General features: G+C 37.7%; 2 protein-coding genes across 3 annotated transcripts; both read right to left on the bottom strand.

The window, feature by feature from the left end:
* Positions 1-1,314: 1,314 nt before the first annotated feature.
* On the bottom strand, positions 1,315-7,178 carry slc22a6l (solute carrier family 22 member 6, like). 2 transcript variants are annotated; one of them, XM_051676903.1, is made up of 11 exons: positions 6,747-7,178; positions 5,640-6,176; positions 5,095-5,198; positions 4,829-4,983; positions 4,441-4,609; positions 3,777-3,900; positions 3,580-3,695; positions 2,994-3,208; positions 2,659-2,767; positions 2,296-2,499; positions 1,315-1,831 (listed from the first exon to the last, which is right to left on the bottom strand). In XM_051676903.1, exons 2-11 carry the CDS (start codon positions 6,030-6,032, stop codon positions 1,738-1,740), a joined length of 1,683 nt encoding a protein of 560 aa, XP_051532863.1. In that variant the 5' UTR covers positions 6,033-6,176; positions 6,747-7,178; the 3' UTR covers positions 1,315-1,737. The 2 variants fall into 2 exon arrangements, with proteins under 2 accessions (XP_051532863.1, XP_051532864.1); XM_051676904.1 differs by lacking the exon at positions 6,747-7,178 and adding an exon at positions 6,636-6,731.
* Positions 7,179-9,505: 2,327 nt separating this feature from the next.
* On the bottom strand, positions 9,506-26,653 carry pygma (phosphorylase, glycogen, muscle A). The gene is made up of 20 exons (XM_051676899.1): positions 26,352-26,653; positions 21,811-21,912; positions 21,598-21,676; positions 21,271-21,374; positions 20,256-20,387; positions 18,817-18,928; positions 18,644-18,726; positions 18,364-18,507; positions 18,103-18,195; positions 17,323-17,469; positions 16,041-16,204; positions 15,581-15,695; positions 15,253-15,354; positions 14,998-15,145; positions 13,448-13,506; positions 12,971-13,112; positions 12,667-12,874; positions 12,191-12,325; positions 10,348-10,414; positions 9,506-10,242 (listed from the first exon to the last, which is right to left on the bottom strand). The coding sequence occupies exons 1-20, from the start codon at positions 26,592-26,594 to the stop codon at positions 10,093-10,095; spliced, it is 2,529 nt and encodes an 842-aa protein (XP_051532859.1). The 5' UTR covers positions 26,595-26,653; the 3' UTR covers positions 9,506-10,092.
* Positions 26,654-27,833: the final 1,180 nt, after the last annotated feature.

Genomic DNA, 27,833 nt, shown 5'->3' with positions numbered 1-27,833 from the left:
GTACATTTTAATTTAATCGATTCAATTTTAGATCAAACAACAGCACAGCTCAAATAAAGATGACAACTGATTCTAGGTCAATTATTAAATAATTCTTTACAGAAATGCATATATGCACTTCAGCTGCACATACATTAAGGGAACTGAGATAGTGTGACCAGGATCCAACTTGACCAAAGGGACACAGATCACCCTAATGGTGACATTACACCAAACAACTATTTGCAACAAAGCATAAATAATACGACAAAAGATCTAAAACATCTATGAATTCTTAATAACAATTATTTAAATTCCCCAATCTGTTCCCTCTGACCAAGGAAATATAATTCAAGCAGCAAGGGATTGTGGGTATTTTTTGTGTCCTCAATTATGTACTCAGTAGTTTGAGTTATTAACACTTCAAATCTTAAATCTATGGATTTTTAAGGAAAATATGTTCAATGAACTTAAATATTTCAGTTATGAGTCCAAAATTTGACATTTCAAGTTTTTACAGTAATGACAACTTTAGGGTTTACAGTGCAGTACTCTGAGAAGGAGTGAAATGGTGGACTCATATTGGCCCAAGTGAAGCAGCCCTGATTATATATTTTTTATATATATATTCTGCTATATATGCAAATTTTGTTCCACCACAATTTTTTTAAATTTATTTATTTTTATAATAATAATAATAATTTTTAGCATTAGCCAGAATTTTTTCTTTTTTCTTTGTTTTCTTTACAAAAAAAGAAAGGAAAAAAGACAACATTTTTAATATGCACTGGTAGCTGGAAGCTATAATGAAACTCCATGACAGATATATTCATAAACACTTGCAATTTTGACAACCTTGTAGCAAGCTATAACTTTACCTTGGAAGCAAGTTTAAAACGCAAAATTTGCAACAGTAATATTCTAAATATCACATCATGCTCAAGATTTAAAAACATGTATTATCAACCAAGATGTAGTGACAACACAGAACTGGACCAATAGGGCAATTGACACTTCCATCAACTGGCCCGAAACCCTAACAACTGGCCACCGGGCCAGGGGGCATCCTTATTGTTGAGCCCTGTAGAGCATATTTAGTGTGAACAATGTGGCCTAATAAATGTTAAAAGTAATATTAACAACTCTTAATGTTGTCATTTACCTTTTATTTACAGTCATTTATTGATTTAATCACTTATTTAATAAACTTCATGCTTCAAAAATGTCTTAGTAATTTAACCTATGTGATACATTATACCTCCAACCGTTGGACCAAGAGTCAACATGCCAAATGGCAGCATATGGCAGGAAATTGTTGCAGAAAATAACCCAATATCAATGGATATTTATATTTTATTACTTGGATGCATTTTACATTAGACTACTTTTGCACTTACAACAATTGAAACAACAAATACAAAACACATTCATAAAGCATTTTTTTTTCTTTTGCTTTATTTAAGTCATTCAGGTAAGAAAACAAAAATTTAACATATAAAATGGCAAACGATTTCCAAATATTAAAAAGCATCGTTGCACCATTTGAGACTCTATTCTCGCTTTGTAAAAGTAAATACATTTAACTTGTTCTAATTCTAGTCAGAAAGATAAGAAATTCAGCTCCATTTATCATACAAGAAGACCCCTTCACAGTCTTTGGTTGTTTTTATGATATAACACTTAAGTTGCACTGCTCTTCTGTGTGGCAACACTCATCTCTATTTGTCTGTTACAGACATTTTGCAGTCACAGGGAGTCTCAGACAGACTCTTTCAGTAGGACACCACTGGGATCCTTCTTGGTCAGATCCTCTTTCTCAGGTGAGTTTTTGGAATTTGTCCGCCTGAAACCTCTGTAAGATGTGGAAGAATTGGTGAACATTTATGGTTGACAAATTTTACTCAAAGCATTTTACTTGTGTCACTTACACTTTAACATTTGACACACAATGTTCTTTTCTTATCTCATAAATGTGTTACTGCCACAAGAAAATTAGTGTTCAATTATATTGAGCATTATTAATTGTGTAATGTCTATTACACAACTTTGTGGATCAGGTCTGACTAGTACAAAACTTCAAAAGGATAGTTCACCCAAAAAATGAAGTTCTGTCATTATTTACACATCCTCATGTTGTTCCAAAGCCATATTACTTTCTTTCTTCTGAGGCAAACATTCTGCCTAACAACTCCTCTTGATTTTCACTGAAGAAAAAAGTCATACGGCTTTGGAAAAACATGAGGATGAGTAAATGATTTTTATTTTTGTGTGAACTATCCCTTTAATGTCAATATTATCAAGTAACCACTGGCTCACCTGTCTTCCACATCCTGCATAGTGTCAGGAAGAGGCATTGAAAGGGTTTCGGGGAGAAAGAATGCAAAGATCCCACTAAGAATTGGAGCTCCTCCATAGATAAAACCAGGTAGCCATGGGACAGCCTCCCCTAGAAGAAGCACCATGGGAGCCACCATCGCCCCCAGTCGAGCCATCATGGACACCCAGCCCATACCATTCTGACTGAGAGCAGAAATAGAGCAGAAAATTGCATAAGCTGACATCAATTGTGCTTACAAAAAGCATGCAATTTTGCAGCTCTGGTTATTGCTTGTCAAAAAGAAACAAATTGATCTTTGACAATTGGTGTGTGATGATAGTGATGACAGGGTGCTTAATTACCGGATGACAGTCGGATACAGCTCTCCAGAGTAAAGGTAACAACAACTGAATGATGCCGCCAGACAACCCTTCCCTATCACTGCCAAACTGGTGCGTAATAACTGCAGGTCTGCACATGCACAACAACAGAAATCATGGATACATAGCTATATGATCAGCCCCGTGCATCTCAGCCTTTAAATGTCAGAGCCTCAATTCTTTTGATGTTAAATGACAGACAAATAGATGTGAAAAAAATGACAATAACAGCTATTGAAAACGAATGACCCACGTGACAGTGAGACTTGAATTTTATCATCAATGCTCTCCATTAACAATCGGGCTCAAATTCTTACCATAAGGCACCAGAAGATTAATGAGTATCATTATGCCAGCCAGGACAAGAGCTCCACACTGAGATGGTCTTCGTCCTAACACGCTCATACATATTGTAACCACTACTTTAGCTGGGATATCCACTGCTCCAAAGATGACCTGGATGAGATAAATGCTGACCCCAAATTTCTGTAGATCCATGGAGAGCCCATAGTAGGCGAAACTGGTGGAGAACCTGAGAGAATGTTTCATATTATGTTTTTGTGTTTTATTTACACAAATATAAAAAATCTATTATTGGGTAAGTTCACTCCCAAAATGAAAATTCTGTTGTTATTTACTCTTACCAGTTCCAAGCACGTTACTTTTTTTTTTTCAATGGAACACAAGAGGAGAAATTCTGAACAATGCTGATGCCGCTCCTTTTTCCATACAATGAAAGTGAATGGTTACTGAGACTGTCAGTACCTAACATTCTGCTAACATATCCTTTTGTGTTCCACCGAAGAAAGAAAGTCATACGGGTTTGGAATAACATGAGGGTGAGTAAATAATGACATTTTTGGGTGCACTATCCCTGCAAGTATATCTAAATCTATAACTGACCACACTGCACTAAGGCAGATTGTGATAGTCCTCATAGTGGATGTGCGCAGGAGGTCAAGAACACTATAAGATCCTGTTGAACACGCCATCTCCTTCTTCATGGATTCTTGCAAAATCTGCACACACAAGCATGTAGAATAAGCATTTTGAATGACCAGGAGGATGCTAAAATTGACACAGCCCATATAATGTCATACCTGAAGATCGATCTTGTCTGCCTCTGCCTGCCGTCCATTTATGCGAGCCACCGCTTTGAGGTTTTTGACCGCTTGCTCTGACTTCTTGTTCAGGACCAGCCAACGAGCAGACTCTAAGAACCACCTGCATAAGTTAAACACTCTCAATGACTCTAATCAGCAACATCAAATCTTTCTATGCCACACACACTGTTCCAAAAACAAAACTAGAAAAGAATGTTCATCAAGACAAACTGTAAGCTAGACAGATAGATAGATAGATAGATAGATAGACAGACAGATAGATGGATAGGCCATAAATACAAAAAACAACCAGAAATGAAAAGCTTGTCAAGACAAATTGGAAGGTTGGCTCAACAAAGTAATGTCTGGATGTTTGCAGTATTTTGAAGAGAGATTTGAAGTTAGAAGATTATACACCTGAAGGTGTAGTTTGTATACTTCGGCAGTGGGAAGTTTGAAGGGCTGTAGGCCTTAATAGGTGGTGACAGACAGACAGATAGATAGGCAGACAGACAGAGATAGATGGATGGATGGACAGAGAGGTAGATAGATGTGCTAATTTCTTCTATATTTACTACTATATTTTTTAAAAGCACTTTAATATTAAAGAATCTGAAAGTGGAGTTTATATAATGGAAACAGGCATGAGTAGAGGACACACCATGAGTAGAGGAAGGACACATAGAAGGGCAGGGAGACAGCCAGTGTGAGCCAGCGCCAGTCTCTGATGCAGTAAGCAAGGGCTGCCAGGATCAGCTGGCCTGTTGTATAGCAGTAACCTGTTCCTGTACCCACCACTGTCCGCACTCGTGTAGGGATCCATTCCACAACTGCGGAGAAGCACAAACTAAATTCATGCCTTTCTCCAGTAGATGTCGCCAAATGTAATGTAAACCGTTTTCAGTTACTGTACACACAGACTTGGCATCAACCTTCTATAAAGCTGTGCTGAAGGGGGTTAAAATAAGCTGCCTAAGCCTGGCACAATTACATTGCATATGCAGTTGACGAAATAAGCCATGTTAAGCCCTTATTTTCTGTATACTCACTTAGAGAGAAAGAGTTGAGCACCAAACCAGATAGGGCCATGCCACAGCAGAAACGGAACAAGCAAAACATTGTGAAGGTTGTGGAGAAGGCGGCACATGTCCCTCCAACTGCCATCATCAGGTTAGAGATTAGTAGTAAAATACGACGGCCAAACCTGCATGGGTAAGAGGGTAAGAAGTGTATTTTTTTATTTTTATATAAAAAGTTTATATCATTGTTTTAACTGTCATATATAACCATGAAACATTTGAAAGTGAAAACAAACCTGTCTGAAAGTCCCCCAAAGACTATTGCTCCCACAAGCACCCCTCCCATGTAGGTAGTTTGACTCATTTGTTTTAGTGCGCGCAGGTCACAAACCAAATCCCACTGAAACAGAAAGACAAAGGACATCTAACCTCAATCTATCATTTTAAAAAACAGCAAAAACACTCACTACTTTGTTAGTTTATAGCATGATGAGTAGGCAGGAATCATATATGGCTGTGCCTAAGGCTCCATTGCTAGCCATGCAGTCAGTGACTTCACAAGCATGTATCGTCTAAGAAAACTGGTTTCAGGTAGCATCACAATGTCACATCTAAAAATATAAAACTAATTCAGGTTAAATTTTGAGATAGCCAAGCAAATATTTATTGACTACAATGCTTATGTCATGGTGTAAATACATCTATGTTGCCTTCAAAAACCCCAAACTTCAAAACCAACCAGATGAAGGCATCTTAGTAGACAGAATGTTACGTAATCATTGTATTTGGATGTGCCTTGATCTGTTATCCGGGGAGGAAAGATGTTTAGGCTTCTGCTTACCTCAGTAATAATTGTTGAGCTCATCTCTGTTATGTTGTAGTTCCATCCATCTTCACACCCCTGTGTCTCTATCTCTTCCACTTCCTCTTCCCAAAAGTCCTCAGAACTATTGCTGCTCAAGAGCTGCCACTGAGGATGGGCATACCGTCTGCACCGCTCTGGTTTGCCCTTTTGATCCAGAGGCACCGTGGCCAGCAGCACATCCCCTGTATCCAGCGAGGACATTGAGATGTTGGCATGGGGGGCACAGTGGTGTGGAGGCACAGCGGCCACAAAGTTCTGCAGCAGGTTATGGCTGGCCATCATCAGGATGGGCATACTCAGCAGGGTGACATGTAGGACCTGGAAGCGTCCAGTGCTGCCTACCTGCTCTAGTAGGTCGGCAAAAGCCATGGCTCAGAGATCCACAGCAGCAACAAATGTATAAGATCTGTCACAGGCTTTATCACAATTCACGTTTGGATTTCAGATCATAACCCAAAGTTCTGTCCCATGGAACAAGAGATGCTGTCAGTTGTGAAATTAACTGGTTTATATCTGTGGAGACACAAGATAAGGTATGTAGGTCAAAATGTCTTTAAAAACTTTATATTCACAAAATAGGTCATCCTGTTCACTACCAATGCTCAATTGGACAAATGCCATTAGGTGTGATTCTTTAACACAGTGTGACTCAGCTGTTAACATTAAATTGAGTGAAAAGCCTCTCATTGCATTTCATTCAATTAAAATTACACTGCAATCACAATACTATTAACATTTATCCATTTTGTAGACTGTTTTATCCAAAGTGACTTACAAATAAAGCACCCAATTTTTTAATCATACATATTAGCAGGTCTGCAATACTGAATTTTCAAGAGTAAACAAGAGTAGTACAAAAGTTAGAGCAGAATTGTAATTGCGGAAAAGTAGAGAGAATAGATTTTATTTGTTAATAAGAAGTGTCTTTATTTACAGTACATTAAATAAGATTCACAGATTAATATAACACACCTTTTGGCTGAGAAGATCAAGTGATGTCCTGAACTTTTCCCCAAAAGAGCAAATGTTCTAGAAAGCTTTTGACTTTACAGTGTTTCTACAAATGAAAAATAAAAAGCAAACCTTTTCCAGCGGGTTACGCAGTTTTGTATAATCAGCTCTGAAATTCCTCAGGCTTTTGGGTTGAAATACAGCATACGTCCGAGCTGGATTAGAAACTCAGCAATTAAACCGCTTGTGGCATGAACAGATTTTTCACTGAAGCCGGAAGAGATGCCCCAGTGGTTGAGTAGATCGGCTTGAGTCAAAGTTGTTGTGTTCCCACTGGAATCCCTTGGCTAACCTCTGTGCTTGTACCTGCTGTGTTCTGAAGCTGTTCCAGTGTCCAGGCTGGTGGGGTTACTGCTGTGAGGGAACAGAGCAGAACTCTGGGTTTTTAGATTTGTGCGAGTTCATGTCTCGGAATGAATGTAAGAGAGGGAGGGATTTGGGGTAAATTAATGATTTTAATGGCATAATTACTGATTTTCATCTAAGAACGTTCCGTTTTCCCAGAGCGATTATGAAGTGTGACCAGGGGAGATAAGACAAAGTAGAAGAATAACCAAAGATAGTTAACTAGAGATAGGTGTTTGTACGTCATCTTGCTTTTAAAGTCCAACAGTTCTTCCCCCCCCCCCCATATATTTACACACACACACACACACACACACACACACACACGTAGGTTAGATGAGTTCAATCTATTGTAAAGCCACAACATCTGATAAGTTACATATGAAAGATTCATGTGACTGTTTTTGGGGGTAAATAAAATCTACCTATCATCTGTCTGTCTGTCTGTCTTTATCTATTTGCATGTTCAAGAATGCATATACCTTCACATTCACATACTCTGTGACATCGTCATATTCACTCTGTTTCAGACTGAGTAACTTGAAACCCCTGATGTTTGTTCAGCCTGAGAGACTATGGCGATGCTAATATAGAAAAACAAGCTAATGACTTGCTAGTTACGTAAGGGAGAATTAGAAAAGTAAGCATGACTAGGGGAACTTATTTTTATAAATGACTGAAAAGTTAGGAGGCCCAGACAGCACTTTAAGTAACTATTCATTATGGGTCTGTAAAACATTCTATGCATGTAGATATAAAACATGAAGGCCAGAATATTTTCACACAGCTGTTATTCAACAGCCTCAGCATCTACAAGCTTACATAATTTCACTCTCAGATTTTGTTCTCAGAATGCTGTTAAAGTAATGCAACAGAACTCAGAGTTAATTCACTGCACAAATACTGTTCTTAATCAGTATGTTTGTCTTGATTTTCAGTAAAAATGTTCAGGAAGACTCACAGACTTGAGTGAAATTTAAAATGACATTTATTTGATGAATATAAAACAGAAATGTAATCTCTCTCTTTGGCGTAAACCACGTCTGGCGGTCCGAAGAAGTTGTACCCGGAGCCGTCATATCCTGCCGGAGTTAGGAGACGGTCGAGGAGCCTACCCCCGTGCAGGATGGGACTCAACTGGTGGTGGTGGAGTGGTGGTGGAGGTTGCCGTGTTAGCACAATGAAACGCAATGTGATAGATTGTGAGCAGACTTGGCTTACATGTGATTGGCTAGGAGTTACCTAGCTAATGGTGCGATGATGTACAGTTGCTAGTCTTCCCGCTAGAACTACGCTGCGCTTACATTTAAAAGACACTTAAATCAAGAAAAATTTATTTGAGACCAAAATTATTTGAGATATTTTTCAAAGGGTATACTGTATCTTGAATAATAAAAATAAACTTAATTCAAGATACATACTGTATATACTCTTGTGTAAAAAAAAAAATAAAAATAAATTCTTATCAAGTACATTTGTTTTGAAAAGGATGTTTAGATATTTTATTAGAGAACAAGGCTAAACTACTAATTAACTTTTTTTTTGCAGTGTTCAGCAGCCCCTGTCCAGTACATGGCCCATTTTCCTTTTGAAGTTTTTGCTCCTGTGAAGAGCAGCACCAGCTGCCAGAGCAAATGATTCCACGTAGCCCATCTCTGGAAATACATTGTGACAAATTGAGGCAGTTGCCTGTGTCCACCTGCTGGTTTGTGAGAAGACCTCATGGGGTCAAGGTGTGAGTAGGGATTTAGCATTTCACATGCAGTTATGACACAGAAACAAAGCTCTGGATTTGACTGGTAAGCCATTACAGGATTGCCTGCAATTATGTCGTTTATTGCTGGCTGATAGCATGGCTGACCCCTGATCTTATACGTTTTTTTCATGTGCGTGTGAGTGTGTGAGCATTTGCTTGCACGTGTGTAAATATTGAAGCGCTCTCGAGTCAAGCATGAGGGGTGATTTACAGAACACTTGTTACCCCACACACTCTCATTTGTTTGTTTGTTTATAGTTTATTACATAATTATGTTGTGACATAACAAAAACAACACTGAAGAGAAGGCCTTGTATTTGGGTTAGATGGTTATCATTGTTAATGACAGCTGATAGGAGAAAACTGAGTTAAGAGAGAAACTTCTGACTATGTGGATCTGCGATACAAGCCCCTAAATGGATTCACCCATTAAAGAACATTCTGTCATTAGGCAGATTGTTAGCCTCAGTCGCCATTCACTTTCATTGTATCTTTATTCCATACAATGAAACCGAATGGTGACTGAGCCAAACATTCATACCGGCTTGAAACATCTTGACTGTGACAGAATTTTCATTTTGGGGTGAACTATTCCTTGAAAGCTTCAATTTTTTTTTTTAGTCTAGCTCCCATAACAAAAATGATAGTTTAAATAGATTCTGTATGTTAAATGTGTAAGCAGCAACCACTAATTCACTCATATGTTTGAAACAACCGTGACCCCCTACTCATGCCATTTTAATGAGAGCTTTTGCAGACATAGCTGACAATCTCGTCATTTTAACCATGTTCCTAATCCTTTAAGAACCAGCAGAACTAAAAGCCGAAAGCAACAGTGTTTGAGACCAGATTTAATTGGATTTTATTCAGAATATGTAGTTTTTTAACAGTTCAAACACAAAACACAAGATAACATCAACACTTTAACACCACAGGGTGTTCCATCAAAGCCTCTTCTGAGACAAGATGTGTCTCCTGCTCATAATGAATGAGTAAATTCAAAGTTATCAGAATCCCGGATTATTACAGCTGCCATTGAAAGCCGCTTTTGCTAAATTAAGATGTTACCAGTTGAACAGTTATGGAGTTTGTTGAATTTATAGATTGTTTACTGGGTGAATGAGTCTGTTTGAGGCAGAATATTAACAATTGAAGATTGACAGACTGCTCGAGGTGAGCCATGAAATAAAGCATTACCAAAAGAAAGAACAAGACAGCTATAGCTGCATTCATTCAGAGGGAGCATCTAATGTTGCTGTCTTAGAAATCAATTATGGTTGCTCTTGGTTGGAGATTAGGACAGGGACAGGTGGAGATTTATTTTAGTTCATCAGGTGCCGCAAGCTTCTCCAGAGTGGGCTCTACACCCCAGATCTCATGGGCATACTGAGAGATGGTGCGGTCACTAGAAAACTTGCCAGAACCGGCGATGTTCAGGATCACCTTCTTGGTCCATTCCTTAGGTTTCTGTCAAAAGAGGAAGAATTGACAATTGAGAATCATCAAGGCTCAAAGACATTTCTGTTTTGTCAGCAAAGTGTTTTAAAAAAAAAATAAAAAATTATTACACACCTTATACAAAGCGCTGACTTTCTCTTGGCATTTGATGTAGTCTTCATAGTCAGCAAACACTTTAAACCTGAGCAGGGAAAAAACATAAAATCCATGTATACAGGAATAGGGCTGAGAAATACCTTAACCTTTACATGCACAGTTATAATTTAGTTTCTATAAATGTTAATATAAAGTTACAGTGGGTTTTTGTGTAGTCAAGCTACAGTCTTTGACTGTCCAAAAATACAGGACACAATGTCTAATCGAATATTTGAAGGAAGGACGTCAGCTGAGGAAGTGTAAAATACACGTTGCGTGTCACTGCTGTCTTTCAAAGCATGTACACAACGCCTAGGCCAATTGTGGTTTGCTAACGTGTTTACATGCTGCTCGAAGCCGAGCTACAGTTGCATTATATAGGTCTGTTAGTTAAAGCCCTTACATAACATTTTAAAAAGACACATTTTAGAATTTAGTTTTAGAATTGTTTAATATTAAGGTAAAGATACTGTTCTTAAAAGATTCCTGCAGAGACAGTATGCCTGTCATTCACAATGTTCCATTACAACCAGTGTTGGGTGTAATCCAATTACAAAGTAATTAGTTACTGTAATCTACTTACTTTTAAGTCAAAAGTAGTGTAATGCATTACATTTTAAATTCTTGTAATATGATTACGGTTACTGACTTTCAATTTAATTACTTTTAAGTACATTATAGGGTTATGCTTTTTTCTAAAACTGTAAATTATTCATATAGAATACATGAATTATGGCTCCGTAATGAGTCATTGTGAAGGAGAAATGTGAGGTTTTGAGTGTATGACTTGTGTGAAACACTGAACAAGAAAGAAATATAGACATTGTTTTGAATTTGTTGAGCGGAAAAGTGTAATTAGCAACATGATTACTTTTTCAGAGAAATAATTTGCAATTTGTAGTGGATAACTATTTTTAAGTAATTTACCAAACACTGATTACAACGTACTGTGCCCCTTGCATGTTTATTTATCAAAGATTTTGGTTAATTTGGTAGTATATTCAACTACCAATAAGAGTATTCTTAGCTCCGCTTAACACATTATACCATGTTCAAATAAATTCAGCAGAATTCTGCCTATTTTCCCCAAACATCAGCACAGAAAATTGGGAAAAACTATGCAGTTTCTTTTTGGACCTGTAGGTAAGTCCTGATTTAAAACGTTGTGATTCATCACAACATCATATTTGTATTTCGGCTGAAATGGCAGCAAGTGTTTCAATCTCTTGCTCACGATTTTCTTCACATTTGCTCAATGCAATGCCTCATAAAAGTGGTTCTGAACGCACTGAGAAATGCTGGTTTTGGGGTTTGCACTTATCTAGAAGGCCTGCTTCAATAATTGAACTGTAGTAAGTGATATGCATGCACATATAAATGAAAGAGTGTAGGAATATGGTTAAAATTAATTCTAGCATCTTGTAACAATGTCAAGCACTTGTTCACATTAAATGGTGTGGTAAGGTTGTATTTGTTAACATTACTTAACGTAATAGTTAACATTAAATAACAATCAATACTTTTGCAGCACTTATTAATCTTGGTTAATGTCAATTTTTACTTATAAATTAAAAGTTGTATACTGTACGTTTACATTAAAGCAATATGCGCTATTATAAACATGAAAAAACAATGAACAATAATATTTTGATAAATCAACATTAACCAAGATTAAAAATGCTGTACAAAATAATTGTTTAAAGTTAGTTGATGATACTTAATCCATTAAATAATGTTAACAAATACTGTAGACCCTTATTGTAAACTGTATGTATGTTAGTGGGCTCGTATATATGAGAGATGCTCATCATTGTCGCTCTACCTATCATGGTGCATTAGCATGTTGACAATGTCCTTAAAGAGGTCTGGTTGTTTTGGACTGAAGAAGCCGCCTGCAATCTGGTCAATGGCCTGCTTCAGCTCAGGAATACGATTGTAGAACTCGAATGCATTGTATCTGCCAGATGGAAGAATATCACATCATTTACACATTGTACGTGCTCTATTGATTCTGTTCTCAAGATCCCAAACCCTTGTGTCCCTATCAGGGCCGTTTCTAGGCATAGGCGAACAAGGTGATCCTCTAAGGTGCCACTAGCTGGGGGGCCCCAATGAGGAGGCCGCCGACAAGCCACAAACTCCCTTACCCCCAGTCCCCCAACGGGTGCGTCAATAGGAATCTCGCCTAGTGCGCCAAAATTGTCAGAAACGGCCCTTGTTCCTACACTCTGATAATGTGATGTTTAGTCAGTATACAGTGTGACATCTGTAACAGACAGACCAAATATTCAAGCAAACCCTTTAGCATCCATGGCTTCAACATCCTCCACTCTCATGCCAAAGATGAAGAAGTTGTCCTCTCCTGCTTCTTCTGCCATCTCCACATTGGCTCCGTCCATGGTGCCGATAGTCAGAGCTCCATTCAGCATGAACTTCATATTGCCTGTTCCAGAAGCTTCTGTGCCGGCTGTGGAGATCTGCTCGGATAAGTCAGATGCAGGGATAGCTGATAGAAAAAAATTAGAGGGATTAAACCTAACATAATTCAATATTCACGTGAAAATAAAGTAATATTCAGAACCATAAAAATCTCATTTGGTACCTTTCTCAGCAAGTGTGACCCTGTAGTTCTCCAGGAAAATGACTTTGAGACGGTCATCCACCACGGGGTCATTATTGACCACCTCACCAATAGCCGTGATGAGGCGAATTATCATTTTAGCAGTGTGGTAGCCTGGAGCAGCCTAGGTTGGATTGAACCGAAACCAGGTATAAAAATATTCAATTCCAGAAGGTCCCCACCCTCATGTTGTTCCAAACCTGTATGGCTTTACTTCTTCTGTGGAACACAAAATGGAGGTGTTAGGCAGAATGTTAGCCTCAGTCACCATTCACTTTCATTATATGGAATAATCATGCAATGAAAGTGAATGGTGACTGAGACATACTGCCTTATATCTCCTGCTCCATGGAAGAAATAAAGCCATACTGGTTTGGAACAACATGAGAGTGAGTGAATAATGACAATTTTAATTTGTTGGTTAACTATCCCTTTAATACAGATGCAATGTATGCTCACTTTTCCTCCAATCATAATTGTTCTTGGGGTCCACTGCTTGTTAGGCTCCTTCTTTATACCTGCAAAATTAAAATAACACACCCAAAAAAAAAAGAAAAACATAATTTATAAAGCAGATAGTTCTGGTCCTGAATGCTGATTGTCATGCATAGCGGATTATTGATGCATAACATTCTGTTATGTCAGGGATTAAATCTTCTAACCTAGCAGAAGGATGGCATAAAAGGAATTGATAGTCATAATTTACTCATCCTCATGGTGTTCCTCAGTCACCATTTACTGTCATTAAATCTTTCTCCTTACAATGGAAATGAATAGTGACTGAGGCAAACATTCTGCCTAACATCTGGTTTTGTGTTCGTCGGAAGAAAGTCAAATGGGTTTGGAACAACATAAGGGTAAGTAAATGACAGAATTTTCAATTTTGATGAATTTGCTTAAAATGTTTTTAATGAAAATGTGTGTCCTTAATATTTTTATTATGTAATAACTATTATTTAAAAAAGCAACAAGTGCATTTTCCATTTCCCTTTTTGATTTGTAAATAGTAGCACCTAATAAACATGCAAAAAAAATAAATAAATTCTAAAATAGTTATTCCTAAAAATGTATGGCAACATATGTGGACAACAGGTGAAATTTTGATTCAAAGTAATGGCCAGCATCATCCAATCACTGCCAACCACGTTAATATAAAATTATACATTATAAATTCTGAATCTATGTACTGATTACCATTATCCCATGTCTGCCTAACATGTTGAGTGGTTCAAATATCATCTGCAGCCTGAAACTGAACTTTTGTTTGGATTTTGGAGTGAATCCACTTAGCTGCATAGGAAAGCTATAGGATGCTACCTTGCTCCCTATTTAGTGAATGATTTAACCGCCAGTGTGCTGTCTGTCTGCACTGGTCTCAGAACAGTTAGAAAGGCACCTTATTTTCATCCCAACTCAACATAAAGCCTCTGAAAGCAAAATGTTTCAGCATTTGTATGAACCCATTGATTCTCGATGTGATAATGCACAGTAAATATAGGATTTCTAAGGAAAAAATGTGCTTAAGTACACATTAGTGTACATTGTGTTTAGCAGCGTGGCGTTTTGCGATAAAACGCTCAAATTTTAAAAATGGCATATCAGATGAAACTAGAAGCTAATCTTTTGACTCAAACAGGTTTCAATGTAAACACTTAATTAGGTTTCTTACCAGATGTCATTTTGTTGGCGTTTCTCCAAAGACAAACTTCGCTGTAATTGGCGTAATGCTATTTTGTCACATGACTCTGTACGCCGAAAGTTTAACCCTTTACTGACACCCCAGAGTCTTCTGTATTTAAATTATGCATTGCGTATAGCAAAGCCAAAATACAACGTCCATGCATGTGTCCGTGGGGTAACACGAGGATAGTCATGGCTGTTGGAGTTACCTAACAATGTGTTTGGCCATGACTATTTCACAATAAAGCAGACTCTCTTGAACCTTACTGTTTAAATATGCCATGTGATTGAGAAAGACAAAACAAGGTTGAAGTGCACAAGCCACTCACGGTTGTAGAAAGTGATGATGTGCAGACAGTTGAGTAACTGCCTCTTGTACTCATGAATTCTCTTGACTTGAACGTCAAACATGGAGTTGGGGTTGATTTTTACTTTGTAGTGCTCTTCCAGGTGCACAGCAAACTTCAGTTTGTTCTCCTAAAAGAGACAAGAAGATATGCAGAAATCAACTCTAAATTCTGAAACAAATTCAAAATGTCACTGAATTTTGTTTAGAAATGGGCCACATATCAATCCTTTCTAACCTGTTTCACTTTGGCAACATCGCGAATGAAAGCCTCATCATTAACAAAATTGCGAAGTTTCTGCAGCTGATCCAGGTCACGGATGAAGTCCTCTCCGATTCTCTAACATGCACAAATAATTGAGCATATGTTATTTACTCCATGTTAAATGGAGAACTTCCTCTAGCTAGAGGAATATGGTTATTATCACACCAATTGCACATTATATAAAAGAGCAATTACTACTTCAGCGGAAACTAGACACAAGCTTTCCGCGGTCACAGTTGCCGATCATGTCTCAGTTATGTTAACAAGAAAAACATGAAAGTGTGTGAACAACTGTACCAACCTCTGCAATGACCTCAGCCAAGCCAGGGTTGCACATGACTAACCAGCGGCGAGGGGTGATGCCATTTGTTTTGTTCTGGAACTTGTGCGGGTCCATTTCATAAAAGTCTTTGAATCTGTGCATAAATATCACAGCATAGTTAAAGGGATAGCTCACCCAAAAATGAAACTTCTGTCATCATTTACTCACCCTCATGTTGTTACAAACCTTTTTTAACTTGCTTTCGAACACAGAAGGAAACGTTAGGCAGAATGACAGCCTCAGCCACCATTTACTTTTATTATATGGAAAAAAGGAAAAACGTACTGCCTAATATAAATAAAGTCATGTGGGTGAGTAAATAATGACAGCATTTTCATTTTACGTGAAATATACCTTTAAGACTATATGTGAAGGATCTATTGGTCAACAGTTTGTAATGTAGGCTGATGTGTATTGGCAAGTGATACATTATACATACACGGTAGCTTTGAGGATGTCAGAGTGAATACGTGCTACACCATTGACTGCATGAGAGCCAACAATGCACAGATGAGCCATGTTGACTTTCTTCTGTGGCCCCTCCTCAATCATAGACATGCGGCGCAGGCGGTCCACATCGCCGGGGTGAAGAGAGGCAATGCGCTACAAAAACAAACACAGACTGTGTACTACAAAAAAAAAAGTTAAAGCTCACTAATAAAAACTCACAAAACTGGCCTTAGAGCAGCTAGATAGCTAGCTTGCTAGACAGACAGACAGACAGACAGATAGATAGATAAGGAGTTATTTCTGGGCAGCTGCTGTGATTTTCTAGTTTGTAAGGTGTTATGGATGTTTACAAGGTGGTTGCTAACAGTGATGTGCACAGACCTTAGCAGGGACGGGCGGAATGATAAAAAAGGGACTGATTTTTTAATTATTTATTTATATATATATATATATATATTTTCTAAAAGAGTAGTAATTATAAATACATTATAAGTACTCTTGTATATACTGTATATACTGTACATCATTTTTTTTTTCCTTTATCACAAATAATAGCCTATTCTGTTATATTTCTCACAAAAAGCACCATGGTAATACTCGTTCAAAACAAAAGTGAGAAAATTCATCTTTTCTCAGAGGGCCCTTCCACTAGACTGTTAGTGAAGAGTACATTCACAGAGTAATGCCATGTTTCCTTCAGAGTACCCACTACAAGGGCTCTGCAGTTCAGAGTGAGTATAGGGCATAGGGAGGATCACTTACGATTGGAATCTTACCCAGATCTGCGCACTTTTTAAAGGTACCTCCGCTTAATTTTCTTTAATATGCCCGTGATTTACAAAGAAATCTCATAATAACACATTATTACTGTTATTGTGAGATTATGAAGAGATTAAAAAAAATAAATAAATAAATAAATAAATATATATATATATATATATATATATATATATATATATATATATATATATATATATATATATATATATATATATATTTAATTATTAAAAATTTTCCCCTTTTTATGGACGACCAAAAGGGCACCTTTAGATTTGTGAATGAAAGGGGCAGGGGCTTGTGCCCCTATTCTGTGCATGTCAGTGGTTGCTAATGTGATCTGGCTGGTTGCTAGGACATTGCTAGGTGATAGACAGGCAGAGATAGATAGATAGATAGATAGATAGATAGATAGAGGGAGAGAGAGAGAGAGAGAGAGAAAGGCAGGCAGGAATGGATGGTTGGATGGGTGGATGACTGTATTAATGCCGGACCTCCAGGTGGCGTCTATTTATCTCATAGATGATCTCGAGGTGGCGGGGCAGCAGGGTCTGGAACAGGTCGATAGGCCAGCGTTCCAGAGCCTCAGGCAGCACAGTGTGGTTGGTGTAGGCACAGGTCTTCACACAGATGTCCCACGCCTGCAGGGAGCGAAGAAGACAACACAGTTTGGCTTACAATTTATCTGGTGGACTATGTTTGCTTTATAAGCCCCTTAACACACTACCAATGGGATTTATTAACACCTCCCAACTAAAAACAAAACATTAAAACAGAATAGCTGGTTTTGAATGCTAGTGTGCTGGTGTTCCAAAAATGCTTTTTTACTATCTTAACCAGCATTTGTTGGTTAAACAGCAATACCAAAAAATAAAAACACGTACTGGTCAACCAGCTTCACCAGAACCTAACCAGCATAAACTAGATTAATCCAGCATGGTAATTCCATTCTGGATTAGCAGGTTTTTTCAGATGGGCTTTATTCAATGTTTAGTACCAATAAGGTACAAAAATATATATATATATTTTTAAATTTACTGTATAAAGAATAGTGAATGTAATGATGTTATTCAGAATCATGTCCACATACAGTATTACAAGGAACAACTATCTGAGGTTCATCGTACTTTGTTGCCCTCTAGTGCTATAGGCTGTGGTTGTTTGATACAAACAATTCTATAAACTGTTTGAGCAAAGAAAAGATTCATTTACATTATGTTTACTGTACAAAATAATTACAAATCACATTTGATAACAAATCATCTGCCCCGAACCTTCTCCCAGGGTAACTTCTCTTCATCAACCAGCACTCTCATCAACTCAGGGATAGCCAAGGCAGGGTGAGTGTCATTCAGCTGAATGGCCACCTGAGAGCAGCCAAACAAAAAGATAAAAAGAAGCCTTGAAAGTCATGGCAAAGAGCAGCACTCTGACACTCACTTCCTTCCCTCCTGAAAGTAATACTAAAGACAAACAGCTTTCAATGAGACTTTAGAATCTTTAGAAATCTGTATGGATGGGGTGATGGAGCTAACCTTATCAGGCAGAGTGCTGAAATCAGTGCGCACAATCTCCCTGGAGCCAAACTTGGAGGTCTTGAAGCGTCGAATGATGTCTTGGAGAGTCGCAGCCACCACAAAGTACTCCTGCTTCAGTCTGAGCTCCTTACCCTCAAAGAACTGTATGGAGACAGGGACCAAAAGCTTCAGGCAAGCATTTAAAATCCACTCAATAACCAACCCACTGTAAAAACTGTGGTTGTCCTTAAGTGCTAACTGTGAATAATTTGCAGAGAGCCAATGGTGTGGTACTGACGTTGTCATTAGGGTAGAGCACACGAGAGATGTTCTCGGCCAAGTTCCTGTCTAGCACAGCCTGAATGTAGCCACCAACATTAACTGAGAACGGGAAGAGAATGTGTGAGAAAGATGATGTTGTCTTTTTCTTTCAGCTAAAAAGTAGCTACTATAACTGTTACTGCTACTCACAGTCCTTCAGGTTAAAATCGCAAGGGGCCTTGGCAGACCACAGCCTCATGGTGTTTACTATGTTGTTTCTGTAGCCGGGAACAGGGGTGTCATATGGCAAAGCCAAGACAACCTATAAACACAATAGAAAATAGGTTGGGTGATTCTCATAGAAACTCACAAGAAAATTTTATAATTAACGCCAAATCAATACAAAAAAATACTATATTTTGCATTAAGAAAATTAAGCCTACATTTAGGACCATTAAAATTTTTTAAATTGTGACATTATTTTCAGGACACTTAAAGGGATAGTTCACCCAAAAATGAAAATTCTCTCATCATTTACTCACCCTCGTGCTATCCAAAATGTGTATGACTTTCTTTCTTCTGCTGAACACAAACGAAGATGTTTAGAAGAATATCTCAGCTCCGAAGGTACTCACAATGCAAGTGAATGGGTACCAAAAATTTCGAAGGTCCAAAGAGCACATAAAGGCAGCATAAAAGAAATTCATAAGACTCCAGTGGTTCAATCCATGTCTTCAGAAGAGATATGATAAGTGTGTGTGAGAAACAGACAAATATTTAAGTCCTTTTTTTTAACGATCAGTCACCACCTTTAACTTTTAAATTATTTTTCTTTTGTTTTTGGCAATTTGCATTCTTCGTGCATGTCGCCACCTACTTGGCAGGGAGATATTGATCTGTTTCTCACCCACACCTATCATATCTCTTCTAAAGACATGGATTTAACCACTGGAGTCTTATGAATTACTTTTATGCTGCCTTTATGTGCTTTTTGTAGCTTCAAAATGTTGGTTCCCATTCACTTGAATTGTCAGGACCTACTGAGCCGAGATTTTCTTCTAAAAATCTTTGTTTGTGTTCAGCAGAAGAAAGAAAATTATACACATCTGAGGTATGAGGGTGAGTAAATGATGAAAGAATTTTCATTTTTGAGTGAACTATCCCTTTAAGCATATTTTACCCCTAATCCTTATTACTGTGACACATCCGAATATTTTACTTTTACTATTCCCATTGTTTTCAATGATGATTCTCATTACCATAACAGTTTTTTTTTTCTTAACTGTATTACAGTAAGATGCTGTTGTACAATGACTTTTTAAAATAAAATCAGTAAAAACTTAAAGACAATACCCAGGTAGTACTAATATGATGTATAAGTACTTTGCCATTTAAATAATATATCATTTTTTCACATTGCGTTTATGAGAATTGGGTGGTAAAATGTGCATAATTTTCACAAAAAAAAAAAGGTTTTATTTCCTTTATGCAACATTTAATTTATTTGTTTCTTTTGATTCTGGAGTAAAATAGAACCATGACACTTTCCTGCCAGGTTTCATAAGAATCACTCTGTTTGGTGATTTAGTATTTGTAACCACAATTTGCACACAAAACTAGCTACAGGTTTAAGAATGTTAATGTATTACCTGAGTGTCCACCCATTTGACTCCATCTGGGTGATGCTCTGTCCTACCATAAAAGTGCACAGGGCGCATATATTCTGGGCGGGCTTTCTCCCATGGGTTACCATACCGCAGCCAGTCATCTGCCTCTTCAACCTGTAAATCATTAATATCATAACATTTTCGAAAGATGTCGATAGTAAAAAAAAAAATTGTCATATGTAATGTTTCTACACAATATTATTTTCAGACTAATTTTTCTGAAGAAATTATCAGCAGAATGTAATTTTCTGAAGAAAATGTGAGTGGTGCTTGCCCATGCAATGCTATATATGTATATACAATATATATATATATATATATATATATATATATATATATATATATATATATATATATATATATATATATACACACACACACACACACACACAAACACACACTCACTGAGCACTTTATTAGGAACACTATGGTCCTAATAAAGTGCCAAATGTGGTCTTCTGCTGTTGTAGCCCATCCGCCTCAAGGTTCGACGTGTTGTGCATTCTGAGATAATATTCAGCTAATTACAAATGTGGTTATCTGAGTTACCGTAGCCTTTCTGTCAGCTCAAACCAGTCTGGCCATTCTCCATTATCCTCATCAACAAGGCATTTCAGTCCACAGAACTGCCACTCACTAGATGTTTTTTGTTTCTGGCACCATTCTGAGTAAACTCTAGAGACTGTTGTGCGTGAAAATCCCAGGAGATCAGCAGTTCCAGAAATGCTCAAACCAGCCTGTCTGGCACCAACAATCATGCCATGCTCGAAATCACTGAGATCAAATTTTTTTCCCCATTCTGATGGTGGATGTGAACATTAACTGAAGCTACTGACCCATATCTGCATGACTTTATGCACTGCACTGCTGCCACACAATTGGCTGATTAGATAATCGCATGAGTGTACAGGTGTTCCTAATAAAGTGCTAAGTAAGTGTGTATATAATTATTTAATATTTCACATTATTACAAATTACTGAAGGTCATTTAATATACCTGCCAGCCATTGGCGATTTTCTGGTTGAAGATACCGAATTCATAGCGAATGCCATAACCGTAAGCAGCCAGGCCAAGAGAGGCCATAGAGTCCAGGAAGCAAGCTAACACAGAAAGAGAGAGAGAGCAATGGTGAGTATTATGAGAAAAAGAGTTATCTTAGCTGTAAAAAGTACTCTACTCTTCAAAAGCTTTAGGATTGAATCTTGTAGACTGTTCTGCTATCGTCTGACTTTCTTGGGCAAAGTTCAATAAATCCATACTGAGAATAATGCTTCCTTCTTTTAAAGCACAGGGAACAAAGAGGAGGGAGATCAGATTACAAACCAGCCAGACGGCCAAGGCCTCCGTTTCCAAGTCCAGCATCTTCCTCCATCTCCTGGAGCTCCTCCATGTCTAGACCCAGCTGAAAAACACAGCAGTAATGATTAACTGCTTTACTCAAAACAATCAACATTCATGCATCATCACATATCTATGATACGACCCTGACTGAATGAATGATGCCCAGTTAATTTAGGTTTCATTGAGTTGCCCAACCTGATACGTGGCCTCATCACAAGCGTTCTCCAAAGCCAGGTTCACCATGGTGTTCTGCAGGGTACGACCCATGTAGAACTCCAGAGAGACGTAGTAGACGCGCTGAGGGCACAGCAAGAACAAAAGAGAAGTCACACGTGTTTTATTTGATTTGTCTATGACATTTTAGTTTTTTATTTGAAACTTGTCAAAGATACAATAGTCTCATATCATTGCTAGTTCACCCTCATTATTTACACTATATGGCTGAAAGATTGTGGACACCCCAACACCACACTTTATTGAGCATTTAAATTCAAAACTGTTGGCATTAACAGGGAGTTGGTCCTCCCACAACTTCAACTGTTCTAATAAGGTTTTCCACTAGATGTTGTCACATGGTTGTGGGAATTTGCTCCCATTCAGACTTGAGCATCAGTGAGACCAGGACAGGGTTTTGTATGGGCCAATTTCTTCCACACTAGATTCTTTTTTGGATCTCGCTTTGTGCACATGGGACATTGATACACTGGAACAGAAAAGGGTCCTTGCCAAACTGTTGCCACAAAATTGGCAGAGCACAATTCTCTAGAATGTCATTATATGCCTTAGCATTAAGATTTGTCTTTACTGGAATTAAGTGGCCTAGCCAAATATGTTAATTAAAAGGTGGTGTCATCATACTTTTGGCCATGTAGTGTATATTTTGAAATGCAGTATTGACAGTTATGTTGGATATGTGATTTATAAGTTTATACTAGTTTATATTCATGGGCTAGAAACTTGTCAAAGGCCTAAGGACTATTTTTAGACTACATTAAAGATTATTTTAACACTCTAGCAGAGGGCTGACACACTGGATGAGACCTAAAGGGAGGTAGTCTGATACTGTTCTTGTTGTAGCAATGACATTTTAGGCGTTTCCTCTGGTGTTGTTGCGTATGAAAAGCAAGAGAGAGAAAGAGAGGGACAGTGGAGGTGAGAGCGGGTGTATGGGGTTCGAGCAGCTGAAAAAGACTAGTCAGAGAGTGAAGAAGGTCACTGGTGTTATGTAACACTGGCATTTTGACTCTAACAAAAATAACCAACAGTGAGGTCGCCAGCAAAGGTTACAGGGTGTGTAATGGTGTGCTCTCCAGCAGCTAATGAAGAAGGGTTCACACTAACATGTTGTACAATTGTTAAACTGCCTTTTGATTAAAAGCAAGTGACCCTGCACTCTGACCCCAGCTTAGCTGGGATATGTGAAAAAAAAAAGAATTTCACTGTATATGTGCAAATGTATAATGTGTGATAAATAAATACAATTAAAAAAAAGTTGTCCCAAACCCAAATGGCTTTTTTTTTTTTTTTTTTTTGTCCCTGGAACACAAAAAGAGATGTTAGGCAGAATGAAAGCCTCAGTCACCATTCACTTTGATTGTATGGGGGAAAAAAAGATGCAATGAAAGTGGATGGTGACTGAGGCTAACATGCTGCTGAACATCTCCTTTTGTGTTCCACAGAAGAAAGCAATATAGGTTTGGAAGAACATGAGGGTAAGTAAATGATGACAGAATTGTCATTTTTGGGTGAACTCTCCCTTGCTTAGAACATGGACAATTATAGGTAATCTGTCTGCCCAATCTATCAATTTCATAGCATCCAGAAGCTTCTTTACAGGGATAGTTCACCTAAAAATGAAAATTCTCTCATCATTTACTCACCATCATACCATCAAAGATGCATATGACTTTCTTTCTTCTGCTGAACACAAAGACTTTTAGATAAATATCTCAGTTCTGTAGTCCATATAATGCAAGTGAATGGTGGCCAGAGATCTGAAGCTCCAAAACGCACATAAAGGCAGCCAGGGTTGGGCAGTAACGAAATACATGTAACGGGATTACATAGTTAAAATACAAAATATAAGTAACTGTATTACATTACAATTTAAATAATTTAGAATACAGTTACATTCAAAAAGTATTTTGATTACTGAAGAGATTACTTTGCATTTTATTGTCATTTGTTTCATTTAATATTTAGTCCTTTCAGATGGAAAACATTTATACATATAAATGATGCGATCCAAAGTGCATTTGAACAGCGGTGAAACACTTTCTTATGATGTGTTACATTCATACGAGCAGACTGAGAAGTTTGAAGTAAGTTTGGCGCAGAAGAAATAGAAATAAACCTTGTGTAAATTGTCAGCTTTAGCTAAGCCAAAATGCTATTTCTAGCCATTTTACATGCATGTTACCAGGCACGAACATATTTTTTTAATCAAGAAAATTCATGTTGGATTTTAATTTCTTTTTTTCTAGTAAGACCTTTAATATTAGGGCAAAAATCATATTTTTGATAATAATTTTTGTATTGTTTTCCTGTACAAAATTTCTAAAAATCCATAAAACAAGATCAGTTAGATTGATCTTGTTTTAGAAACAACACTGCATAAGATATTTAGGTTTTTCAGAGAATGTATTTTTAACATGTGTATTTTGTCTTACTGTACTGACAGAGTTTTTATAGTCAAAACAAGTGAAAAAAATCTACCAGTGCTGAAGAAGTAATCTAAAGTATTTAGAATACGTTACTGACCTTGAGTAATCTAACGGAATACGTTACAAATTATATTTTGCAGCATGTATTCTGTAATCTGTAGTGGAATACATTTAAAAAGTAACCCTCCCAACCCTGAAGGCAGCATAAAGGTAATCCATAAGACTCAAGTGATTTAATCCATGTCTTCAGAAGTGACCCAATCGATTGTGGGTAAGAACAGACCAAAATATAACTCCTTTTTATATTATAAAGCTTGACATCAGCAGTCTCCTTGGCGATCATGATTTCATGCTCGATTACACTTCCTAGCGCCATCTAGTGCTCTGCGCATGTGTCAAGCACTAGTAAGTGTAATCATGCTTTAAATCATCATCGTGTCTACAGACTGCAATAGCAAGATTTACAGAGAAAAAGGAGTTAAATTTTGGTCTGTTCTCACCCAAAATCGATTCGATTGTTTAAAAAGACATGAATTAAACAACTATGGATTACTCTTATGCTGCCTTTATGTGCTTTTTGTTACTTGCATTATATGGACCTACAGAGCTGAAATATTCTTACAAAAATCTTTGTTTTTGTACTGCAAAAGAAAGAAATTCATACATATCTGGGACAGCGTGAGGGTGAGTAAATGATGAGAAAATTTTAATTTTTGGGTGAACTTTTTCTTTAAATTTCTGGAATTGGTTTCTTAGAAAAGGCATGTGAGGGAAATGCTGCTCTGCTGTATATTCTGGATCATTTCTGCACTGTTGGCTGAGCTCCAGACAAATGACAGTCACACTTTCAAGTAAATACTTATCAAAGTCAAAGTTTATTGCAAATGCCCACCCAAATAGTAAGGAAAGGAACAAAATATTGTTTCGTAGATCAATGGGTGCATGGAAGGAAATAATTTCTACTACTTTTTATTACATTTTTATTCAGTTAATTACAAGAGGTATAATACACCTTTCACTTCCCTGGCATTATAAATAAGTCTAAACAGTGTTTATGTAACTCTTTGAGATACTCTGATGGTTTATAATGAGATACATTTACATCTCACTTCTTCTGCCCATATATGGTTTCTACAGTGACCTTTTTTTAGGGAGCAACTTTTGACCTTTTTATCCTAGACAACTTTTCTATCTAGGGACCTTGGGCTAGACTGGAGAGGAAAAGGTCAGGGATGCTGAACAGTGCTATCAACTCCTGTCTTCTCTCCAACTTGTGGATTTTATTGCCTTGAGCACTTACACTGTTACACTGCTGCTTGGTTGTTCTAGTATTTACTGTAAAATAAAGAAGATCCCTCAAGTAAACTTTCCACTGAAATATAATATGCTCTAGATGTTAAAAGGGATGGTGATTGAAAATATCAACTCATTTCAAAGTTGAGATGCTTTGTTGGTTGGAAAATGTAAGGAACGATATAGCTGTTGTGTAGAAATGGAAAAATCACACGCCATTTCAAGATGCTTTATAGTAACAAGCATGCACATGACAGGATGCACATAAAACTGTGACCAGTCTGGCAACAGTGCATTATTGTGCTACTAAACTACGTACATAATGTATCATGCTATTGTATCATCTGAATCATTTATTCATCATCCCAATGTAAAGAACTGTATATCAGTAAGTTGAGACAGTTGCAGATGGTGCGCTAGATCAAAGGTGTTCAAAAGTTGCACTTTGTTTTATCTGTAAACTTGTTTAGAGCTGGATGTTTGTAGAGGGTGCTGATCCTGGTTTACCCGAGGAGCTCTCAGAGATGGAAGGTCACAAAAGGTCAACATTACTGTGGCCAAGCAGGACCCTTAAAAGACCCTTACCACCGTAGCGCCCTCCTCATGCACACATTTCATGATATTATAGGCTGTGTGATTATAACTGATTGTCCGTCATCTTACGTTCTTATGTGACCATGTACAAAAATCGGACTTTATTTATTTACTTGTAGTAGTAGTAGCAGCGTCATGCATGCACTTGCTTTTGTTCTGGTGCAATCTCGACATGCATGAACTTACTTTGGGGTCTTTCTCGTAATAACTCTGCTGTGTTCTGATCCATCTGCCTACCAAGTGGTCTCTGACTGTGTGCGCGAGAGCAAAGTAATAATCCCGTCTCGTAGCTACATTCCTGTCCTTTACCAGCGTGAAATGCAAATGCCGATTAAAGTTTGTCTTCAAGTCTGCGACATTCTCTACACCGGCGAGTCCCCTCACAGAAATCTGCTTCTTTTTGTCGTGGTCTGACAGTGGTTTGGACATGATGATGGTTCGGTTACAAATGTAAACACCAGGCAACACACGGCGATCTGTCACAGCAGCACCCATTCAACGGTAACAGCTCTCGTAATTTAAAGTTCACCTCATGAATATTGATTAGTAGGCGGGGAGTGCTCACAATTATGTACCAATGAATTTTTCAATATGCAAATCAGCCAACTGCGCTATTTGAACAAATGGACGGGGATTTAAAGGAATAGTTCACCCAAAAAAAAAAAAAAAAAAAAAAAAAAATTATAAATCGCATTATTTACTCACCTTCATGCCACCCCAGATGTGTATGATTTTCTTTCTTCTGCAGAACACAAATATTTTTAGAAGATTTTTTTTTCACCTCTGAGTTCCTTACAATGCAAGTGAATGGTGTCCAGACATTTCAAGCTCCAAAAATCACATAAAGGCAGCATAAAAGTAATCCATAATACTCCAGAGGTTAAATACATATCTTCAGAAGCAATATCACCTTTTTCCTGAATGCGGAAGTGTTCCATGATTCGCCTGTTTTCTATTTCCACTTTTTGGTGAATTCTCCCTACACTTTTAACTGTCTGTTTTTACACAAGAGTTTAACCTGTGCTTTTCAGACCAGAAATGAAAACATGAAACTGTAACTGAAATAATTTTTCATACCGAACGCTCAAAGGCGTCAGTCCAGCGCATGTTTACATACAAAATAATGGATAAACATAGGACGTCTTTGAGCGTTGACCCGCGTCTCACAGTTTTTTCAACGTTTGTGCAGGAGCGCCGCGTTTTTAGACGTCGTGTCAGGTTAAAAATAATTTTAAAAGCCTTTTGAGACAAATTGTTCTGTTATATTCGTTGCGCTGCGTCTGGCTTTTTGGTGCAAGAGAGCAGAGGTTAAAAACGTCCGTCTAACGCATGTTTACACAGAAAAACAATGGGAAAATAGCACTGAGGGACACAAAACGCATTCGGTGTGAATGACCCTAAAGAGTGCAGAGCTCTGTTGAGCCCAAGACATTAATAGCTGCAATGACCCAGCTCAAAGGCCATGATATTTGAACGGCATGCTGCTAGTGACATACATTTCCCAGCTGAGCACCACAGCATCTGATACATGAATTCTCAGTCTTGGTCAAATTCATAAACAGCCTACTTAAAACACAGATATTGTGTTGCTTGAATTGGCATTATTGTAATGGTCTGAGTTTATCTTTAGAACAATCCTTCACTGCATTGGTAGATGGGCTGGATTTA

The sequence above is a fragment of the Myxocyprinus asiaticus genome, chromosome 38, assembly GCF_019703515.2.
Source record: "Myxocyprinus asiaticus isolate MX2 ecotype Aquarium Trade chromosome 38, UBuf_Myxa_2, whole genome shotgun sequence".
NCBI lineage: Eukaryota > Metazoa > Chordata > Actinopteri > Cypriniformes > Catostomidae > Myxocyprinus > Myxocyprinus asiaticus.
Note: the sequence above shows the minus strand (reverse complement) of the source record. Positions and strands in the feature narration are given on the sequence as shown.

Excerpts from the sequence above, each read along its gene's own strand:
- slc22a6l (XM_051676903.1), bottom strand. The coding sequence starts at position 6,032 with ATGGCTTTTGCCGACCTACTAGAGCAGGTAGGCAGCACTGGACGCTTC. Across the intron at positions 4,610-4,828 it reads GCTCAACTCTTTCTCTCTAA|TTGTGGAATGGATCCCTACA; the intron begins GTGAGTATACAG and ends GCTTCTCCGCAG. Across the intron at positions 3,696-3,776 it reads CAGACAAGATCGATCTTCAG|ATTTTGCAAGAATCCATGAA; the intron begins GTATGACATTAT and ends TTGTGTGTGCAG.
- pygma (XM_051676899.1), bottom strand. The coding sequence starts at position 26,594 with ATGTCCAAACCACTGTCAGACCACGACAAAAAGAAGCAGATTTCTGTG. Across the intron at positions 18,508-18,643 it reads TGCTCTACCCTAATGACAAC|TTCTTTGAGGGTAAGGAGCT; the intron begins GTCAGTACCACA and ends GTCTCCATACAG. Across the intron at positions 10,243-10,347 it reads AAGTCAGCGCTTTGTATAAG|AAACCTAAGGAATGGACCAA; the intron begins GTGTGTAATAAT and ends CTCTTTTGACAG.